Genomic DNA, 18,121 nt, shown 5'->3' with positions numbered 1-18,121 from the left:
AATAACACATAATAAATATTTTCATTTCATATTCAGGTTAGAAGCATTTTGTTCCATTGAAAGAGAAACACACAGATATTTTAGATATTTGATGTGCAAAACTATGTCAAAGTTTTATATCTATACCTACACCACATTATATGATGTCTGGTTGCACCAATCTCCACATAATTTGCATTTACAGTCTGTAGGCCTACGTGGTTAAGGGGTACCTCGCTGTGCTACAGATTCGGTGTTGAAATCCATGCGCTGCAAATCTGGTCATCAAATGTCTTAGCTCAGAATGTGGTCCTTTCCAGTCTTCTAGTAGGCCTACCATTGCATGAGTTGCAAAGAAATCATTCCATATTTCTTTTATTTTATTGGTAATTTCTTTTATTATAGCTGGGGGTATCTGGGAGAAGGAAATTTGACCTCAGCTCCTCAACATAAAATTGTTCTCTTGCCTGGACATATACCAGGTGAAACGGTGTGAACTTAAACACACACAGTACTTTTTTTTAGGAAAGTTGCGTTTACTTTCTCAAGTTCTTTCAGATGAGCTTTTGTGAGGTGCAGCCAGATATTTTGTAGTCCACAAGTAGTGACTGGGGACACTTTAACCTGGAAAAGCTGCTACACAGTTTTTAAAAATAATTTCCTCAGTTGATTTATATCTTTCATAGCTCTGATTGCAGCAGTGATTCTGTCTTTGATGTGTAGTGAAAATTTATTTCTACTTGGTTGTAGAATCCCACCTAAATATTTTGTATGTGTCACAGTGGCTGGGGGTTTGTTCTTATATGTAAATACCAATTGTTTTCTGCCCCTTCTGAAGATATACAGTCTTTTCTCCATTTATTTGCAACTCATTTCTTTCTACCCTTTCTATTAGCTAATTGAAAGATGTCTGTAGGTCTTCTGGCCATGTTGAAGTTATCACTATATCATCCGCATACATATAAATCTTGACACTTTCTGAGATCGAAAGTGCGATGTCTTCTGCGGCTATTATGTATAAAAGGGAACTAAAGTGGTCTCCCTGTAGAACTCCTGTCGTCTGCCTTATCGTTCATGATCTTGATATTCCGTCATCTATCTCGATGTAATTTTCATTTAGAATGCTCCTTATGAGATTGCACAGATGTTGATGCCCTATATGATGCTCTAATTTTTCTATTGTGTTGATGGTATCAAAGGCTTTGGAGAAATCCAAAAAAATAGCATGCAGTTTCCCTTCTGGTCTTGAGAGTGGAACAGCAAAAAAGACAGGAGATACTGTTCCAGAGGAAAGCAGGTTTAAAAAGAATTGACAACTAGGAATTAGTGATATTTTCATCTGCAATAGTATTAGGAGCCTCCTTATGAAACCTAGATTTCTTCATTTCGACAATTACTAAAAAATGTATTTTTTAATTTATAAATTGGCTTTTTTTACACAAACTTTTTAAGAAAATAATATTCATTAGAACATATTCTCTATGTACAGTATAAGTGTTTCTTTGAGAACTGCTTTCAATTGTAGAAAGACTTTATGTATTTTCTCTTGAGTATTTTGTTTTTAATGTTGTCATTTAATCTCCTTATGCTAATTTTAAGGACACTTTCTCTCAAAGCATTGATACTTTCTCAATATGTGAATTTTTCATCTGAACAGTGTTATGTGGCTAAAAATGTTAATAATATATGAAACATGTACCACTTTTAACCAATAAGTTGCCTTAAGCAACTAATGTATCGACAAGGTGGAAAAAAAAAAAAAAAAAAAAAAAAAAACTTAATTGTGAGTGTGGAAGACTTGGTGAGCAACTGGCTGGTGACACGACCCTGTTCTTTCTATGATGAGGCCATCAAAAAACTGCCCATACACTGGGACAAATGCATTTCCAAAGCAAGAAACTATGTGCAAAAATAAATTGTAATTGCCTTGTGTTTTTCAATAAATGAATGTAAATAAAAAGTAAAATCGCTTTTATATTTGACCCCCCCTCCCCTGGTATTTATGGGTGAATCTCTGTAAAGTTTCTGTGTGTATCCAGTTACATTTACTCCAAAATTCGTAACTTTGTAGTAGATGCGCATAATGTCTTCTTTCATGACATTTGTCCATTTCATACGTTTTCTTGGCAGCCCTTCTTGGGTGAGTGCTGGCTGTGTTTCCTGCACAGCACCTTCAGTAGGTGAAGCTCTTGTTGTCATTGGGCTTCTTTGCTCTGTTGACTGAAAGTGAGGTTGAGCCCCACCAGGGCATTGACATCTCCCTGGTCTCTGATCGTTTTTTATAAACCCCGTTTCAGGACCAGTTCCAGTAGGGGTACCCTCTTTGGGCAATTTCTTGTTTCTTGTTTTTTATCATCTATCCGATATTCCCACGAGAAGCTAGGAATAGATGGTTAACTGCAGCAGAGCCCTGCCGTATTGCAGCGGGCGCCAAGTAAATAATAATTAACAACACAATATTATAAGAATTAAGGTAATAATACTTATCCGACCAAACTACCTCCATTGTAGTGCATCCAGAAGTGCAGACTCCAAGTCCTAGGCAACATTGGTGAGAGCATGCAGAGTGCCCATCTTCGTCATGGTTTCCATGGCACTGATGGCAAATAGATCAAAATGGCTGGCACTTAGGGCAAATGCAAATATAGTAAATATATCGAGTGTCTCTCTTAGTAGTGTTATCTATGGATTGGTGACAAAACAAGATAACACTTAGGCATAAAAGAGAAAGAAAACTTGTGTTAAAAACCAGTATCAAGTGACCGGGCGAGTTGGCCGTGCGGTTAAGGGCACGCGGCTGTGAGCTTGCATCTGGGAGATAGTGGGTTCGAATCCCACTGTCGGCAGCCCTGAAGGTGGTTTTTGCTTGGTTTCCCTTTTCTTTTCTTTTTTTCCTATTTGTTTTACGTCGCACCGACACAGATAGGTCTTATGGCGACAAATTTCCCATTATCACACCAGGCAAATGTGGGGCTGTACCTTAATTAAGGACACAGCCGCCTCCTTCCAACTCCTAGGACTTTCCTATTCCATCGTCGCCATAAGACCAACCTGTGTCGGTGCGACATAAAGCCAGTAGCAATATCAAATGATCACAAATTCACTAGACAACACCAACACACACTTAATACATGCCAAAGTCTCACAATCACTGCCAAGAAGCCGCTAACAAAGCACAGTTCCCCTTTATAGATGGAGATATGATGCACTAACACTACACATGATCCTGTATTTGGCAGCCATGTTATTGTTATTATTTCATGTGGATATTTTCATCTTATTACTCATGCAATGGATTTTGAATGTAAGAGCTCTATCAAGGGTCACTTCTAAGAATTTTGGAGTGTGACAGTGCTGCAATTGGATACCTGACCATTCTACATGTAATTCACAATAAGCTCCCCTATTCCTTAGATGGAAGGCATGAAGGATTGGGCCTGAGTTGGTTCTGATTGTAGTAACTTTACAGATTTCTCTCTACAGATTCAAAGCTTGAGCCTTGTGCACCAAGGGCTAGATCATCTGCATATAGAAAGCTTCTTGTGTTAGTAGTCAGTGGCTGGCCGTTGGTATAGATGTTAAGAGAATTTGGAGCCAAGATGCTCCCCTGAGGTAGACCGATTTCTGTGCTCTCCAGTCACTGTGCTGGCCTTGGAAGTAAAAGAAAAACCTGCAGTTTTAAGTGTGCTGATAAGTCTAGTTAAATGAAAGTCCTTGATTAGATTGAACAACTTGGCATGGAGTAACCGGTGATGGACAATGTCATACGCTGCTGTTAGGTCCATGAAGACCACCCCTGTCACCTGGTGAGTTTTAAACCCATCCTCTATGAACTGAGTGCTATTCAAGTGTTGGGCTGTGCATCTTTTCTTAGGCTGAAATCCTGCTTGCTCGGTTATGAGTAGAGGGTCAATTACAGGCAGGATTCTATTCAGAATCATATGCTCAAACAGTTTATAGAGAAGACAGTTTCCCTTTATAGATTGCGATATGATGCACTAACACTACACATGATCCTGCATTTGGCTGCCATGTTGTTATTATTATTATTTATTATTATTATTATTATATATATATATATTGCGAATGAGCCCATTAGGACTACGCAAAGTACTTAGAGACAGGCATTTGCCTTTCTTTGTGCCCACACTTCCTTCATTCATTTGCTGTGTGCTTCTTTTCTCTCTTGAGACCATGTTGTTCTGGTCTTCTTCCTTGGTTACTCCTCTTGGTCAACTTGCCACTTATGAACTTTGGCTCTGAAGATAACCCGGCTTTGGATGGCTTCAGGTGTAATTCCTGCCAGTTTGAGATCTGTTTTAATTTCGCCAATCCATTTTATTGTGTCCGTTTTGGCTTTACTTCGGTTTTCATAAAATTCAACTATTTGCTTGGTAAGTCTGTCTGGGTTCATCCTTTTTATATGTCCAAAGAATCTTAATCTGCGTTTTCTGATGTCGCTGTGAATGTTAGAAAATTGTTTGATTTCCTGTTTCCCTCTAAGGCGGTACTGTTCATCTACGAGTTTTGGGCCTAAAATTTTGCTAATGATCTTGCGTTCCTTTTTCTGAATATTTTCTAGATCAGTTTTCCCATTTAAAATTAGTGTCTCTCATCCATAGAGGCATTCTGGTTTAATAACTGTATTATAGTGTCTTAGTTTAGCATGCTTGGAGAGACACTTTTTGTTATAGATATTTTGGGTGAGTCTATACGCAGTTTCCATTTTTTGGCATCTAACTTCATTGGCTTTTGTTTCCATTCCATTCTCCTGAATTATTTCACCGAGATATTTGAATTGCCGGACCCGTTTTATTTTGCCATATTTTGTCTCCATGAATTTAGGGGCTTCTTTGCTGCAGGTCATGTATTCAGTTTTTTCAAACGATATTTGAAGGCCGACTTTTTCCGCTGTTTCTTTCAGGAGTTCGATCTGGTTTATGGCTGTTGAAACGTCACGAGTTAAGATTGCCAGATCGTCCGCAAATGCCAGGCAGTCTACTGCTAATTTGCCCCTACCAAGAGTGATTGGTTGGTCAATCTTGAGGGCAGACTTCTGTTTGCGCCATTCCTGTATTACCTTTTCAAGGACGCAGTTGAAGAGTAGTGGAGAGAGCCCATCTCCCTGTCTTACTCCTGTTTTGATCGGAAAAGGGTCTGAGATTTCCCCCATGAATTTAACCTTAGATTTTGTGTCTGTCAATGTCTCTTTTACAATTGCGAGTGTTTTCCGGTCTAGACCCTGTTCTTTTAATATCTGAAACAGTGATTGACGATCAACTGAATCATAGGCCTTTTTGAAATCAACAAAAGTACAAACTACATTTTTGCTACAAATTCTCTGATGCCTTAGGATTAACTTTAGGTTCAAAATTTGCTCTGGACATGAACGGCCTGGTCTGAAACCTGCTTGATATTCTCCAATTTTTGGTTCTAGTTGCTGTTGGGCTCTATCGAGAAGGCACTGAGATAAAATTTTGTAGGCAACAGATACCAATGAGATTCCTCTGTAGTTATTTACATCTGTTCTGTCTCCTTTCTTATGTAAAGGATGAATTAGTGCACTTTTCCAATCTTCTGGAATTTGTTCTGTTTCCCAAATCTCTTGGATGATACCGGTGAATTCTTTTATAGTATTTGGGCCTGCTGATTTGAGAATTTCTGCTATGATCCCATCCTCACCTGCAGCTTTATTCATTTTAAGTCGTTTTATCTGTCTGGTAATTTCTTCTTCATCCGGTGGTACTGAATTTGGGTTTGTGAAGTCAGGTTCCTGCGGTGGAAATCTTTGTGTTGGCTCTGGGCAGTTAAGCAGTTCTTCAAAATACCTTGCAAGTTCGGTGCAGTTTTCTTGATTGTTCAGTGCAAATTGCCCATTTACTTTCTTAAAGCAAAGGTTTTGTGGCTGATACCCTGTTAGCTTTGTTTTGAAGTTCTTGTAGAAATTTCGTGTGTGTTTTTTTTCGAAGTCATTTTCAATTTCCAGTAGTTGATCTTTCTCGAATTTCCTTTTGGTCTGTCGGATTAATTTCGCTGCCTCTTTCCTGACTGCCAAAAACATTTTGTGATTCTTATCGGTCTTTTTGCTGTTCCACTTATTGTATGCATTCTGCCGGGATTGGATGGCTTGTTCACAGTCCGCGTTCCACCAAGGGTGTTTTTTCTTTTCTACAGAGGAATCAGTGTTTGTGCTGTTTCAATTAGTTTGGTCTTGAGTTGCTGCCAATTGTTGGACTGCTTTTTCTCTAATTCTTCGGTGAGAGATGGCTGGATCCGACTGGTATCAAATTTCGGAATTATTTGCTTCCTTCTTCTGAACCTTTGGGGTATCAACTGTAGTTTGACTCTTGTCAGATAGTGGTCTGAGTCTATGTTTGCACCCTTCCTTACTTGGACATTCATAATTTCTCTGTGGTTTGGGTACGAAATTGCCACGTGGTCAATTTGAAACTCGCCCAAGAGGGAGTTGGGTGATCTCCATGTCATTTGTTTAGAAGGTTTCTTCCTGAAGTGAGTCGACATGACTTTAAGGTTGAATGCCCTGCAGAATTCGACTAATCTCCGTCCATTTTGGTTCGTCCATTTATGTGCTGGGAATTTTCCAACTGTTTTCCTGTATTTCCTTTCCTTGCCTAGCTGAGCGTTGAAATCTCCTAACAGAATTTTGACGTGGTTTTGAGGAATTTTTGATGCTGTTTCTTCTAGTATTTCCCAGGATTTGTCTACCTTCTCGCGATCTGTTTTATTGTCTTCATTGACTGGCATATGTGCATTGATCAGTGTGTATGATTTGTTTGCACACTTTAGGGTGATTGTCATTAGCCTATTGTTTACACATTTCACACCTATTACTGAGTTAAGTATGCTCTTCTTGACTGCAAATGCAACTCCTAAATGGGGTGTGTTTTTGAGAATCCGTTTGTCTGTTTTACTTTTGAAGAGTCTGTAATTCCCAAAATCCATTGCGTGTTCGTCAGTCAGCCTCGTTTCTTGGAGTGCCAGTATTTCTGTTTTTTGATCATTTAGGGTTTGCTCTAGTTCGTACAACTTTCCTGCCCGCAAGAGAGAATTTATGTTCAGTGTTCCGAAAAATGTTTTGCTGTTTGGGCGAAGTTGGCCAGAGGTCTCCGACTCCCTCTGTTTGCGTGTCCAGCCAGACTCCCCAGAATCCGATAGTCTGGTTGTGCTGCTAATGTCAGCAGGATTGGTTACCACCTGGGGTACAAATTTGTTTTCTGCCACGCCTCATGGTACTTGATTATCCAAGTATTGGACCGTAGTCCAGTTTCATAGGACTGGAGTGGATAGTTCCAGAACATACATTTCCAGCCGCACCTCTGGTGAACAGACGCTGACCACTTTGCCGCTTGCTGCAAGTCAGACGCGAAGTGGATTTCAGTCAGTTCTTCCGCCCTCTCCGCCATCGGGATGAATCCTCTTATGCCGTCGAGGCCGTTGACCATTTTCCTTGTTCCCTCAGTTGATCCGCGGGTGCTTATTTGGCTATGCCTTATTCGCACCTGTCCTGCATATCTACAGGAACTTTCCCTATCAGCCATTGGGACGCGCCGTGTCGGGGTTGAGGGCCCCCACCCCAGTGTCTTACATAGAGTTATGCCTAACTCCTACTCAGTTCAGAGCTAGACCCCCACGCAAGCTGACCGGGCACGGTTATTATTATTATTATTATTATTATTATTATTATTATTATTATTTCATGTGATTTTTGGGATGGTTTGCTTCCTTGTTATGTTTCAGGTCATTCTGCTCTTTCACCACTTCTTTGGTATTTAGCACTTGCTCATGCAGGTATCGAAAAGCTGCAAGATTAATTCTCTTGTTGATGGACCAAAATTCGTAATTTGCTCCATTTGGATGTTGGTCTAAACTGGCTGCTTTCCCAGTTTTGCTTTCCTTGATAGCCTTGTGTATAGTTTTGTTAACTTGAATGGGGTAGTAAGGTCACTCCTCCTGGAACTCATGATGAATTTTAGGTACTTGGGACTTGGTGACTGACTTTTCCATTCAGCTCATGAGCTGTCTGGTCTGCAGTGATGTTGGAATGTGGGGTGGATCTGGTTGGGTCATTATTGAGACACCTCAGTGATCTCCACGCATTGTATCTGTTTCTAGTTAGATCAAGTTGTTCTTTAGTTTTCATCCAAGAATTCCTTTTTAATGCTGTCAGTGATGAGACGAGTTTCTTCCAGATGTCTATGTTGTCTCTCCCAGTGGATATTCTTCAAATAGCATCGTATACTCTGTAAACTGAGCATTAAGCTCTGACGTAAGACCAGGGATATATGATGTACGAAAACTTGAGGTATGGCCCTTCTGGAGTATCTTCACAGACTCGACAAAAGCATCGTATGATTCAGGTGTTGGTTCTGTGGTGGAAACTGGATATCCAACACATCTGTAAACTTTGGCCAGTCTGCTTTCCTGATATTAACCCTCCTTCAAAACAGAACTCTCTCTGGCCTAACTGCTGCTTATATTTCACTCATGATAGGTCTGTGTTGTGTGTCCGACTCATTGGCTGAATGGTCAGCATTGAGGCCTTCAGTTCAGAGGGTCCTGGGTTCGATTCCCAGCTGGGCTGGAGATTTTAATCGCATCTGATTAATTCTTCCGGCCCGGGGACTGGGTGTTTGTGTTTGTCCCAGCACTTTCCTCTTAATTTTCAGACAACACGCTACACTACCAACCACCGCAGAAACACACAATAGTAATTACATCCCTCCTCAGGATGGGCAGGAAGGGCATCCGGCAGTAAAACAGGGCCAAATCCTCATATGTGTGACACAGTTTGCACCCGCACCCGCAACCGCACAGATGTTGGAAAAGCGGTGAAAGAAGAAGGAGGTCTGTATTGTGTATTTGGAATGGGGTTACAAATATTTTTGTGCACTGTTGAGAAATGTTTCATTGCTGAATATCAGAACTGGGTTCTATTCGCATTTCCATCTGCTGCTGTTAAATGATGCAGACTGCTGAGGATCGTGGATAAGTTTCAGATGGTTTCCTTCTGCCCATTCCTGCAATGATGTTCCAAGTGCATATCCGATGCTGTGGCAGTTAGTCACCAGTTACTGTTTGTGTGTGTTGATTGTAAAAGGTAGCTTGACTTTGAATTCAGTATTCGATGGCTTGTATACGGATGTGATTGTACGGTCTTTGATTTCCAGAGTTAGATCTTCAAGATCTTTTGCCTCAGTGGAGGCTGTTGACATAACCTGTATGTCTGATTGGACAAATATAACACTTCAGTATTTTTGGTGGTGTCTTTTGATAGCCAGTTGCATTCCATTTATTCTCGGTTTGTCCGGCTCCATGGGTAAATTGTTAGTGTGCTGGCGTTTGGCCCAGAAGTTCCCGTGTTCAATGCCCAGCCAAGTTGGAGATTTTAACCTTCGTTTTAATTCCATTGTCTTGTATGTTTGCCGTCTTCAGCATTAGAATAATCACAGGAGCCCCATCCTAATGGACACGCAGGTTTGCCTATACGGCATCAACTCAAAAGACCTGCACCAGGCCTTTTCGGAGGCTGCACGCCATTATTATTATTATTATTATTATTATTATTATTATTATTATTATTATTATTATTATTATTCTCAATCTTCACATTTCATAGCTTAAATGAGTCTACTGTATGCACAGTATATCACACTTGGTTTTCCTGCACTGGTCTTGTAGCATTTTCTCTTTTGGTTGTGATATACATTCTATATTTGCTAAAATGACAGTTAACTGTAGTCCTGGAAAGGACAAAATGATGATGTTTCCATTGTGAAGGGATTATCTGGTGATTTCGCCATTACCCAGGTAATGCCAAATTGGTTCATAACTCTTACGTGGGTCGCAGTCTTCGTGGACAGACCTTTTTTGTTGGAAGTCCGTGAATAGGCTATGATCAGGAGTGGGAAGATCGAGGGATAACTTGAAGAAATCGGGGTTCAGCACAAGTGATACAAAGTGTGAGTATGGACAGGAACAAACCACGAAACACATGCTTCATGCCGACTGTGCCCAACATCTTGCACAGAGGATGATCTCTGACATGCTACTCTGACGTTGCAAAATACTAGGCATGCATAATATGAAGACCTCATATTTTGTTTACTTCAAACTGACTTGTACATTAACTTTAAATGTTTTTGACTTGGAAATGTGAGTGTCTGTATGTGTATATGTAGTAGTAGTAGTAGTGATTGATTTGTTTATTTATTGATTGATTGATTGATTGATTGATTGATTGATTGATTCCTGAACTCTTAGTTTCTCACAGGAAAAGCTTGCCTAATTATTATATTGTTTTATTGTTTAAAACAACAATCACAGAATTATCATACTTTTATGATTTAATCTCTTTTACATTTTTTAAATTTATGTTTATTATGCGGTATTAAATTTTTGTTGCCAACCAATTTTTATATTTGTTTCAGATGTACATTTTTGTGATGGGATTTAATAGCAGACTTTCTGTTATTGAAGTGCAGTATGGATCACTAGAGGCAGAAAACTATGTCTAGATCATGTGTGTTGATCTTCGTCTGTATCCACTTGTTGGCGACTCCTGACGCTCAGTTATGGAATCTTCTGGGAAGACCTGAAGAAGGCTATTCCTTGGAGGTGCTTATTGGAACACCTCCTCAGAGAGTAAGAACATCATTGAGTGCATTAAAAACATTTAATTCCATAATTTCCTATTACTGTAACCCAGGAATGCAACAACAATAAACCAACCATTTGGTAAAATTGTATATAATATGCACCTCAGCATAAATAAACATTATTTTGAAAGGTAATTCATATAAATATTATCTTGTGTTAATTGTAGGAGGGAGATATGTTCATTGGCAAGGCTAGGGACCCACCACCCTGCCCCTAAGAAATATATTTACATTGAAACATAGACTTTTACAACCGCTAAATGACATAATGCTATGTTGGTCTATTAGGCCAGGTTATATTTACTATTGTAAGAAAATATCATAAATAGTGCAATATTTATCATTCCAAGCGCGTCAACAGTCACTGACATTGAACTAAATTCAAATTCGATGTGGATTTGCCTTCCCTTCATTGGGGTGGCTCTTTGCTCTGCACCCCTGTTGTCAAAGTTAGGCTTATTAGTTACCTCGAAAAATGCAATTATTTTTCCAGATTTCAATATGGCTTCAGAGAAAAGGCTGGGGTGAATCCTGCCTTAATGGACATTATAATTGAGCTTCAAAATTATATTGACAAAGGTTACAAGACTGCTGGGCTGTTTATTGATTTAAAAAAGGCTTTTGATACTGTTAGCCATGAACTTATGATATACAAACTGGAAAAGGCAGGTGTGAGAGGTCCCTCGCTGCTCTGGTTTAAGGATTTTTTATCAAATCGACAACAATATGTTCAGATTGGCATGAATAAAAGTGAGCTACAAAAGATCTGCTTTGGTGTACCACAAGGTTCCATATTGGGTCCAATTTTGTTTCTTATATATATTAATGACATAGCCCTGTGTTCTTTTAAGGGTAAAATATCACTTTTTGCAGATGATACTTCACTGTTCTATTCATCAAATTCTGAAGATGAAATAGTTGCAGATATCCAGCATGACTGTTATATCTTAGATGAATGGCTGAGAAAAAATCTACTAACAGCCAATTACTCAAAAACTGTCTGTATGATGTTCGATAAATCACAAAATGACCTAAATGCAACTACAAATATAATATTTGGCACTACGAAGTTGAAATGGGTTAAAGAAGTTAAATATCTTGGACTAATAATTGATAGCGCCCTCTCCTGGACACCTCATATATTAAACGTAAAAAATAAAATCTCTGTCTTGGTTGGTATCATTGGCAAGATTAAGTACCTACTAACAATTGACACTCTTCGTCTAATTTATTTCACAATGATACAATCTCGACTTTCTTACTTGTGTTTCATTTGGGGCAAAGCAACCCAAAATAACTTAAATACTTTGGAGGTCTTACAAAACAGGGTTATTAGATTTATGTATGGATTTCATCAACTATATTCTTGAAATAAAATGTACTCTGAAACAAATATATTACCTCTTAAGAAATTAATCTCATTAAACGCATCACTTCTTATTCATAAAGTCTCGCATAATAAAATGTTCACCAACTCTGAATTTCCTAAAGTCACTGACATCCATTCATATAAGACAAGGCAAAAAAAATAAATTACATGTTCATCAAAATTATACAACAAGGTTTGGCACTAAGGGAGTGCAACACTTACTAATATCTGAATATAACAGCATTCCTGACAATATAGCAATCATCTCTAAAACTGTGCCATTTCGTAATAAGTTTAAGAAGTACCTGTTAGGCACTATAAATGTATAACAGTTATTTCTCTGATATTTTCATTTCCAAATCTTAAAAGTCAAAAAGTTGTTCCTCCTGTATTGTTACTCTGATAATAATCCACTTAATATAATCCTATCCATTAGGTAAATTGTGATACTTAAAGTATATGTAAAACCACTATTATTACTCTTTCACTTTTAGACCTTATGTGTTAATCCGCCATTGTTGTGATTATCTATGTATTGTTCCTCTTGACAGAGCTCTTGCTCTCTGGAACCCTATTTATCAATCAAATAAATAAATAAAAATTTAGGCCAGTGAAGTGTCATTTCGAGTCAAATCTGTCCAGACGAATTGAGTATCACTAAGAGACACCTTGTCACCAATTGGTATCAATTCTGATAATCATGTAATCGACTAACTAAGCCACTAACAACTAAAAATCATCAATTAACGTCTACAGTGCTCTGCTGTTTCTTGCCTGAGGTGTGTATTGAGTAGTCCTATCAACTATTCTTCTTCCATGCTTTTAGCACATCTTAGCGGGGTCTCAGGTACAAACTTTCTCACACATATGGACATTGCCCTGTTTTGCAGTCAGTGCCCTCCATGATGATAACCAGTGATGGGAAGAGTACAAAATAAAAGTAATTGGGCTGAATTAGTTATTTGAGCAATATTTTACTTAATTAGGATTACTAATTACTTTTTCAACAAGTAATCAGTAAAATTACATTTACTTCACAGAATGAGAGTCTTTAGGATATTATTGACATTTCTTTTCATGTGGGAATGGTATAATACCAAAATCTGCAAGTAAAAAAAGGACATCATTGTGTGTTCATTTTAGCATAGTTACTATCATCACTACCAAACCCCATGACACTACAGCCCTTGAAGGGCCTTGGCCTACCAAGCGACCGCTGCTCAGCCCGAAGGCCTGCAGATTACGAGGTGTCGTATGGTCAGCACGACGAATCCTCTCGGCCGTTATTCTTGTCTTTCTAGAACGGGGCCGCCATCTCACCATCAGCTCCTCAATTCTAATATCGTAGGCTGAGTGGACCTCGAACCAGCCCTCAGGTCTTGGTAAAAATCCCTGACCTAGCCGGGAATCGAACCCGGGGCCTCCAGGTAAGAGGCAGGCACGCTACCCCTACACGAACTATCATCACTAAGTGAGACTAAACAGAACTTCAAAATAATTGCTCCCAAGCAAAATTTGCATATCACATTCAAGTTTTCATTATTTTGAAGATAACTAACTCAAAATACTTATTCAAATAGGGGAATGAAAATTCCTGAACTCCTCCGCCATCACATGTTCATTCCGGTTCTATTCTCAACCATGTAGTACACAATTATCTACATCTCAACGTGTAACCACAGAAAGCTGTAAGTAAATGAACGAGTGCACGTCTTATCTTGGACGGCATGACGTCTTGCGCGTGTTGAGACTTTAAAGTTGCCAAACTCTCGATGCGATGTACAGTAAAATCTCGTTTATCCGACCCTCGTTGATCTGGTTTTCCGGATAATCCAGATTAGATTTTTAAACATGTTTTAAATGTTCACATTAGATAATAATTTTTAACTATGACAGCAAGAATGTAACTATAAGTATGTCAAATATTCACTTTTTAGTTTGATTCAGTGTAAAATTCCTGCATAAATTGTACAATAAATTATGCTAAGACTGTATTGTAAAATGCTTTTTGTTGAGTTTAAGGATTTACTAGAATGTCACAGGGCAGTGACTTGGTATGATGGTGGCTATGGTGCTATGACGGAAGAAGAAATTGTAGCGGCATGCACATCTACAGCAGACAGCGAGAAAGAAGATGACGTGGATGAGGAGGGAGCGATCACACCGCAACAGCGGATGGCACATGCAGAAACAAAACAAAAAATTAGTTGTGAACATGCAGATGCTGAGCACCAACTGACAAACATCATGGTGTACTTGGAGCGTCAGCCCAACACCACTCCAGCTGAACTATTAATGATAAAGTGTTTGCGTGACCATGCTTCATTTAAACAGCACATGTGTTTGAAACAAAAGACAGTGGACCAATTGTTTGTTAACAAATGATGCGATTTTATGTGATCAAGATTTTTGTATTTTTTTAATGTCTTGTAAACATTACTATATACATAATTTTGTTACAAAACATAGTTGTTTATCGTTATAAATGGTAAGTCTGCTTATTTAAAGATTTTGTTTTGCTTATTACCCATATAACCCGGATTTTCAATTGTCCAGATTTCCTTCGGTTCCAGTTAGTCCAGAAAAACGAGGTTTAACTGTATGTCGATTTACTAGAATATAATGATTACCAAAATGTAATGATTACAGTTTTATTTAAAGAAGTAAATTCTTTCTTTCTTAATCTGTTTACTCTCCAGGATTGGTTTTTCCCTAGACTCAGCGAGGGATCCCATTTCTACTGCCTCAAGGGCAGCGTCCTGGAGCGTGAGACTTTGGGTCGGGGGATGGCATAGACCTAGTTCAGGCACTCCACTCACTCCGCTCGCTGTACATGGAGGCTCAGCGGCAGGTGATGCTCTTTTATTTTTTACTTCGTGGGATTGCAGATAGGAGCGTCTTTACGATCTGCTAGCAATCTGCAAACTTTTACCAACTGTTAAGGAAATGTTCATAGGTTACAACCATTAAATTAAACTTTTTTCTTGCCGTACGGGCAGTGTGCGCCGCGGCGATAGGTAAGAGCCTCTTGAAGGGAGTGTGGCTCCCTTTTCCTATGACGGAGCTTGGCCTGGATTTGCAAAGATAGGTTACAGCAACTAAATTTTTTTTTGCTGTGTTTTTCTTTTGCGCAGGTTGGTAACGGAAGCAGCGAGTTAGGAATTCTGAGAATGACATCATGTCGGCCAATGGCCATATTCATAGCTGGCCGGATAATGGTCAATGGCGTGTGAAATATTTCATTAGGTTATAAAAGTAAATGTGCCTTTTTGGGTGGGCTGGTTAGGTCCCTGGCATCCGTAATGAACACGTCTCTCTTCTAAAAGGATTTTAAGGTAAAATTCATGTGTATTTCTTTGCGAAGTTGTGTGTAATAAACTGGAGTGCCTACACTAGGTTTGTACCGGGGGGATAAAACTGGGGAGGAGGACCAGTACCTAGCCCAGTCGGCCTCACCTGCTATGTTGAACGGGAGACTTGCAGGGGATGGGATAGACAAGGAAGGGGGAAGGAAGAGGCTGTGGCCGTAAGTTAGGTACCATCCCGGCATTTGCCTTGAGGAGAAGTGGGAAACCACGGAAAACCACTTTGAGAAGAGTTGAGGTGGGAATCGAACCCAGCTCTACTCATTTAACCTCCCGAAGCTGAGTGGAGCCCATTCCTGCCCTCGTACCACTTTTCAAATTTCATGGCAGAGCTGGAAATCAAACCCGGGCCTCCGGGGGTGGCAGCTAATCACGCTAACCACTACACCACAGAAGCAGGCCAGAAGTAAGTTATGAGTAAAAATTACATTTTGTGAAAAGTAACAATTACAAGTAAAAAGTAATCTTTATAAGTAATTCAATTACTTTTAATCATTTACTTCCCAACTCTGATGATACCCTACGTAAAAGGACATATTCACTATTGTCTGGTTCTGTGGTTGTTAGTAGTATGGTATATTATGAAGATGTGCCTCGTGATTGAACACAAACACCTAGTCCCAAGCCAGAGGAACTAACCATGGGGCTAAATCTCTGGATTTAGGAATCGAACCTGGAGTTTTTCTGACAAGGGTTGCCACCTTTTAACTATCAAGACTTGGAATTCACACAAGTTTGTGTTTTATGTGCATTTTATAGTGCTAACAATAAATTTGAGGCGTAGAAATTGACTGTTTAATATAATAAATGTTCTCGTATGACCTAAAATAATATTCCATCACTGGCGGCCTGTACGAGTGGCACTATGGTGCAAGATCTCCTCCCCGACCTAATAATGAAAGGCTTTTTGTTATGCTTAAATAATGTTCTTGTGTACTCTAGAGTGAATTGGAGAAAATTTGTTTAGAACAGGTAGTGGTGTTTGGCACGGTAAGCTTGCAACCAGAAATATCTCCCTGGCAGAGGTGTGTCATGCCAACCAATCATAACTCAGTGATTCAGCCAGGCTTTATAGCTGAGTTTTGGTTCGGTTAAACAGTGGCCAGTACCTGTACCATGGGTTATTATCAACCAGTGTATTCATGTAGTGGCTCAGTGGATTTAAACTTGTTGTTGTCTCTTTTGTTCTGATAGTTTACATTATACACTTTGTAAATTTGTATGAAGTGTGTTTTTTAAGTACCAGTATTGTTTCAAAGAAACTGCATTATTTTGAGAATTTATTTTCTTTGAATTTTACACCCCTTAAACTATTTGTCCACATAGTCAACACTAGAGCCCAGATTTCCATGCAAATGCATGTTTTTAAATAAGCTATTTACACTTCTCAAACTTTGCAAATATTCGTTTTATGGTTTAATGATTCCAAATAACCGTTCTTTTTCCTTGCATGTTTGCATGTTTTGACCTTTTTACGAGAAAATTCATGCATAATGCATAATTTGTAGATTTTGGATTTAATAGTGAGTATTTGGACATTTAATATTGCATAACGTGACTTTTCTTTTCACTTTGGCGCATATATAATGTTAACTTGCATAATAGTGCCTTTTACGAATGTTGGTTTGCAGAATTTGGGACCATTTATTCCATGTTATACAGTATGTCTATTAATGAGAGACGGCGAGAATACATTCCTGGCATTCTATGTGACAACCATAGTTAGTACATACGGTAGAGGTTCTATAATCCAATTAACCAAACACTTTCTTGTCTGTTGATTGAGTAAATATTGACGTAAGCCGGAAGACCCGACGTCGATCTCTATATTTCTTAGGAATAAGGTGTCCCAGTTATAAATTGATATAAATTGAACCGTGAATTGTGCATTACTCATTGACGGCTCATTTTTTCGTCTATGTTAGACAAACAAAACAAGATTTTTTTTGCACTTCTGTGTCGCCACGTTACTGAGATAGCAGCTTACAAACCTTGGTTTTGCACTGAACCCACCTCCGTTGTTAGCCTGGAATTTCTTACCCAAAACTCTCACTCATCACACATCTTTGTTATCGCAGCAGGCAATCGTTACCAGTTACTGAGGTCATCCAAATGTGTGTGCAATCATGGCACGGAGAAGTAGCTGCGGCAACTAGAGATAAGCTGAGCAAAGTGATCCGTTCAAATCCTGATTTTGAATTTGTCAGGCTTATAAAAGACGTATTGTGGTGAAGATAAAAAAGACGTACATTTTGACCTCGCTTTGTTCCAAATATCTTCATTTAAGTAAGCACTTGCCACTTCTTGTGACATAGAAAGGTCATTTTCTGTGCTTAAGAATGTGCCGACAGATAAACGGATGCGCTTATATTAAAAAAATTTGGAGAAATTTGTTGTTCATTGTTTCAAAAGAAACTGAATTTTGATCATGCATATTTTCCAGTTTATTGTGCATGTTTTGCCGTATGATAGGGCATGAATGCATGCATATTTTGAGATTTGATAGTGCTTGGAAATCCGGGTTCTAGTCATCACCATTATTAAGGCATTTATCATAACGGGGCACCAATTTTTGTATGCCTTCGTGATAGAACAACTTCGCCTGTGATGAAAGCCATGTCTGTACTCCTTTGAGATCATCATCATCATCATCATCATCATCATCATCATCAAACTGTTTGCTGCTAAGGAACTTCTTCAGGTGAATGAAAAGATGTAAACTACTTGGCACC

The 18,121-nt window shown here is 39.0% G+C and overlaps 1 protein-coding gene across 4 annotated transcripts in view; it reads left to right on the top strand.

The window, feature by feature from the left end:
- Window positions 1-18,121, top strand: part of LOC136866486 (beta-secretase) — a 110,701-nt gene that overhangs the window by 2,723 nt on the left and 89,857 nt on the right. For 3 of the 4 annotated variants that reach the window (XM_067143492.2, XM_067143493.2, XM_067143491.2), the window contains exon 2: window positions 10,428-10,641. In XM_067143492.2, coding sequence (XP_066999593.2) covers window positions 10,507-10,641 — 135 coding nt within the window. In that variant the 5' untranslated portion in view covers window positions 10,428-10,506. Of the gene's footprint in view, window positions 1-10,427; window positions 10,642-14,842; window positions 14,876-18,121 lie in introns of those variants that run through there. The other variant, XM_067143494.2, reaches the window with a different exon arrangement.

This window comes from Anabrus simplex, chromosome 3 (assembly GCF_040414725.1).
Source record: "Anabrus simplex isolate iqAnaSimp1 chromosome 3, ASM4041472v1, whole genome shotgun sequence".
In the NCBI taxonomy this organism is placed as follows: Eukaryota; Metazoa; Arthropoda; class Insecta; order Orthoptera; family Tettigoniidae; genus Anabrus; species Anabrus simplex.
Note: the sequence above shows the minus strand (reverse complement) of the source record. Positions and strands in the feature narration are given on the sequence as shown.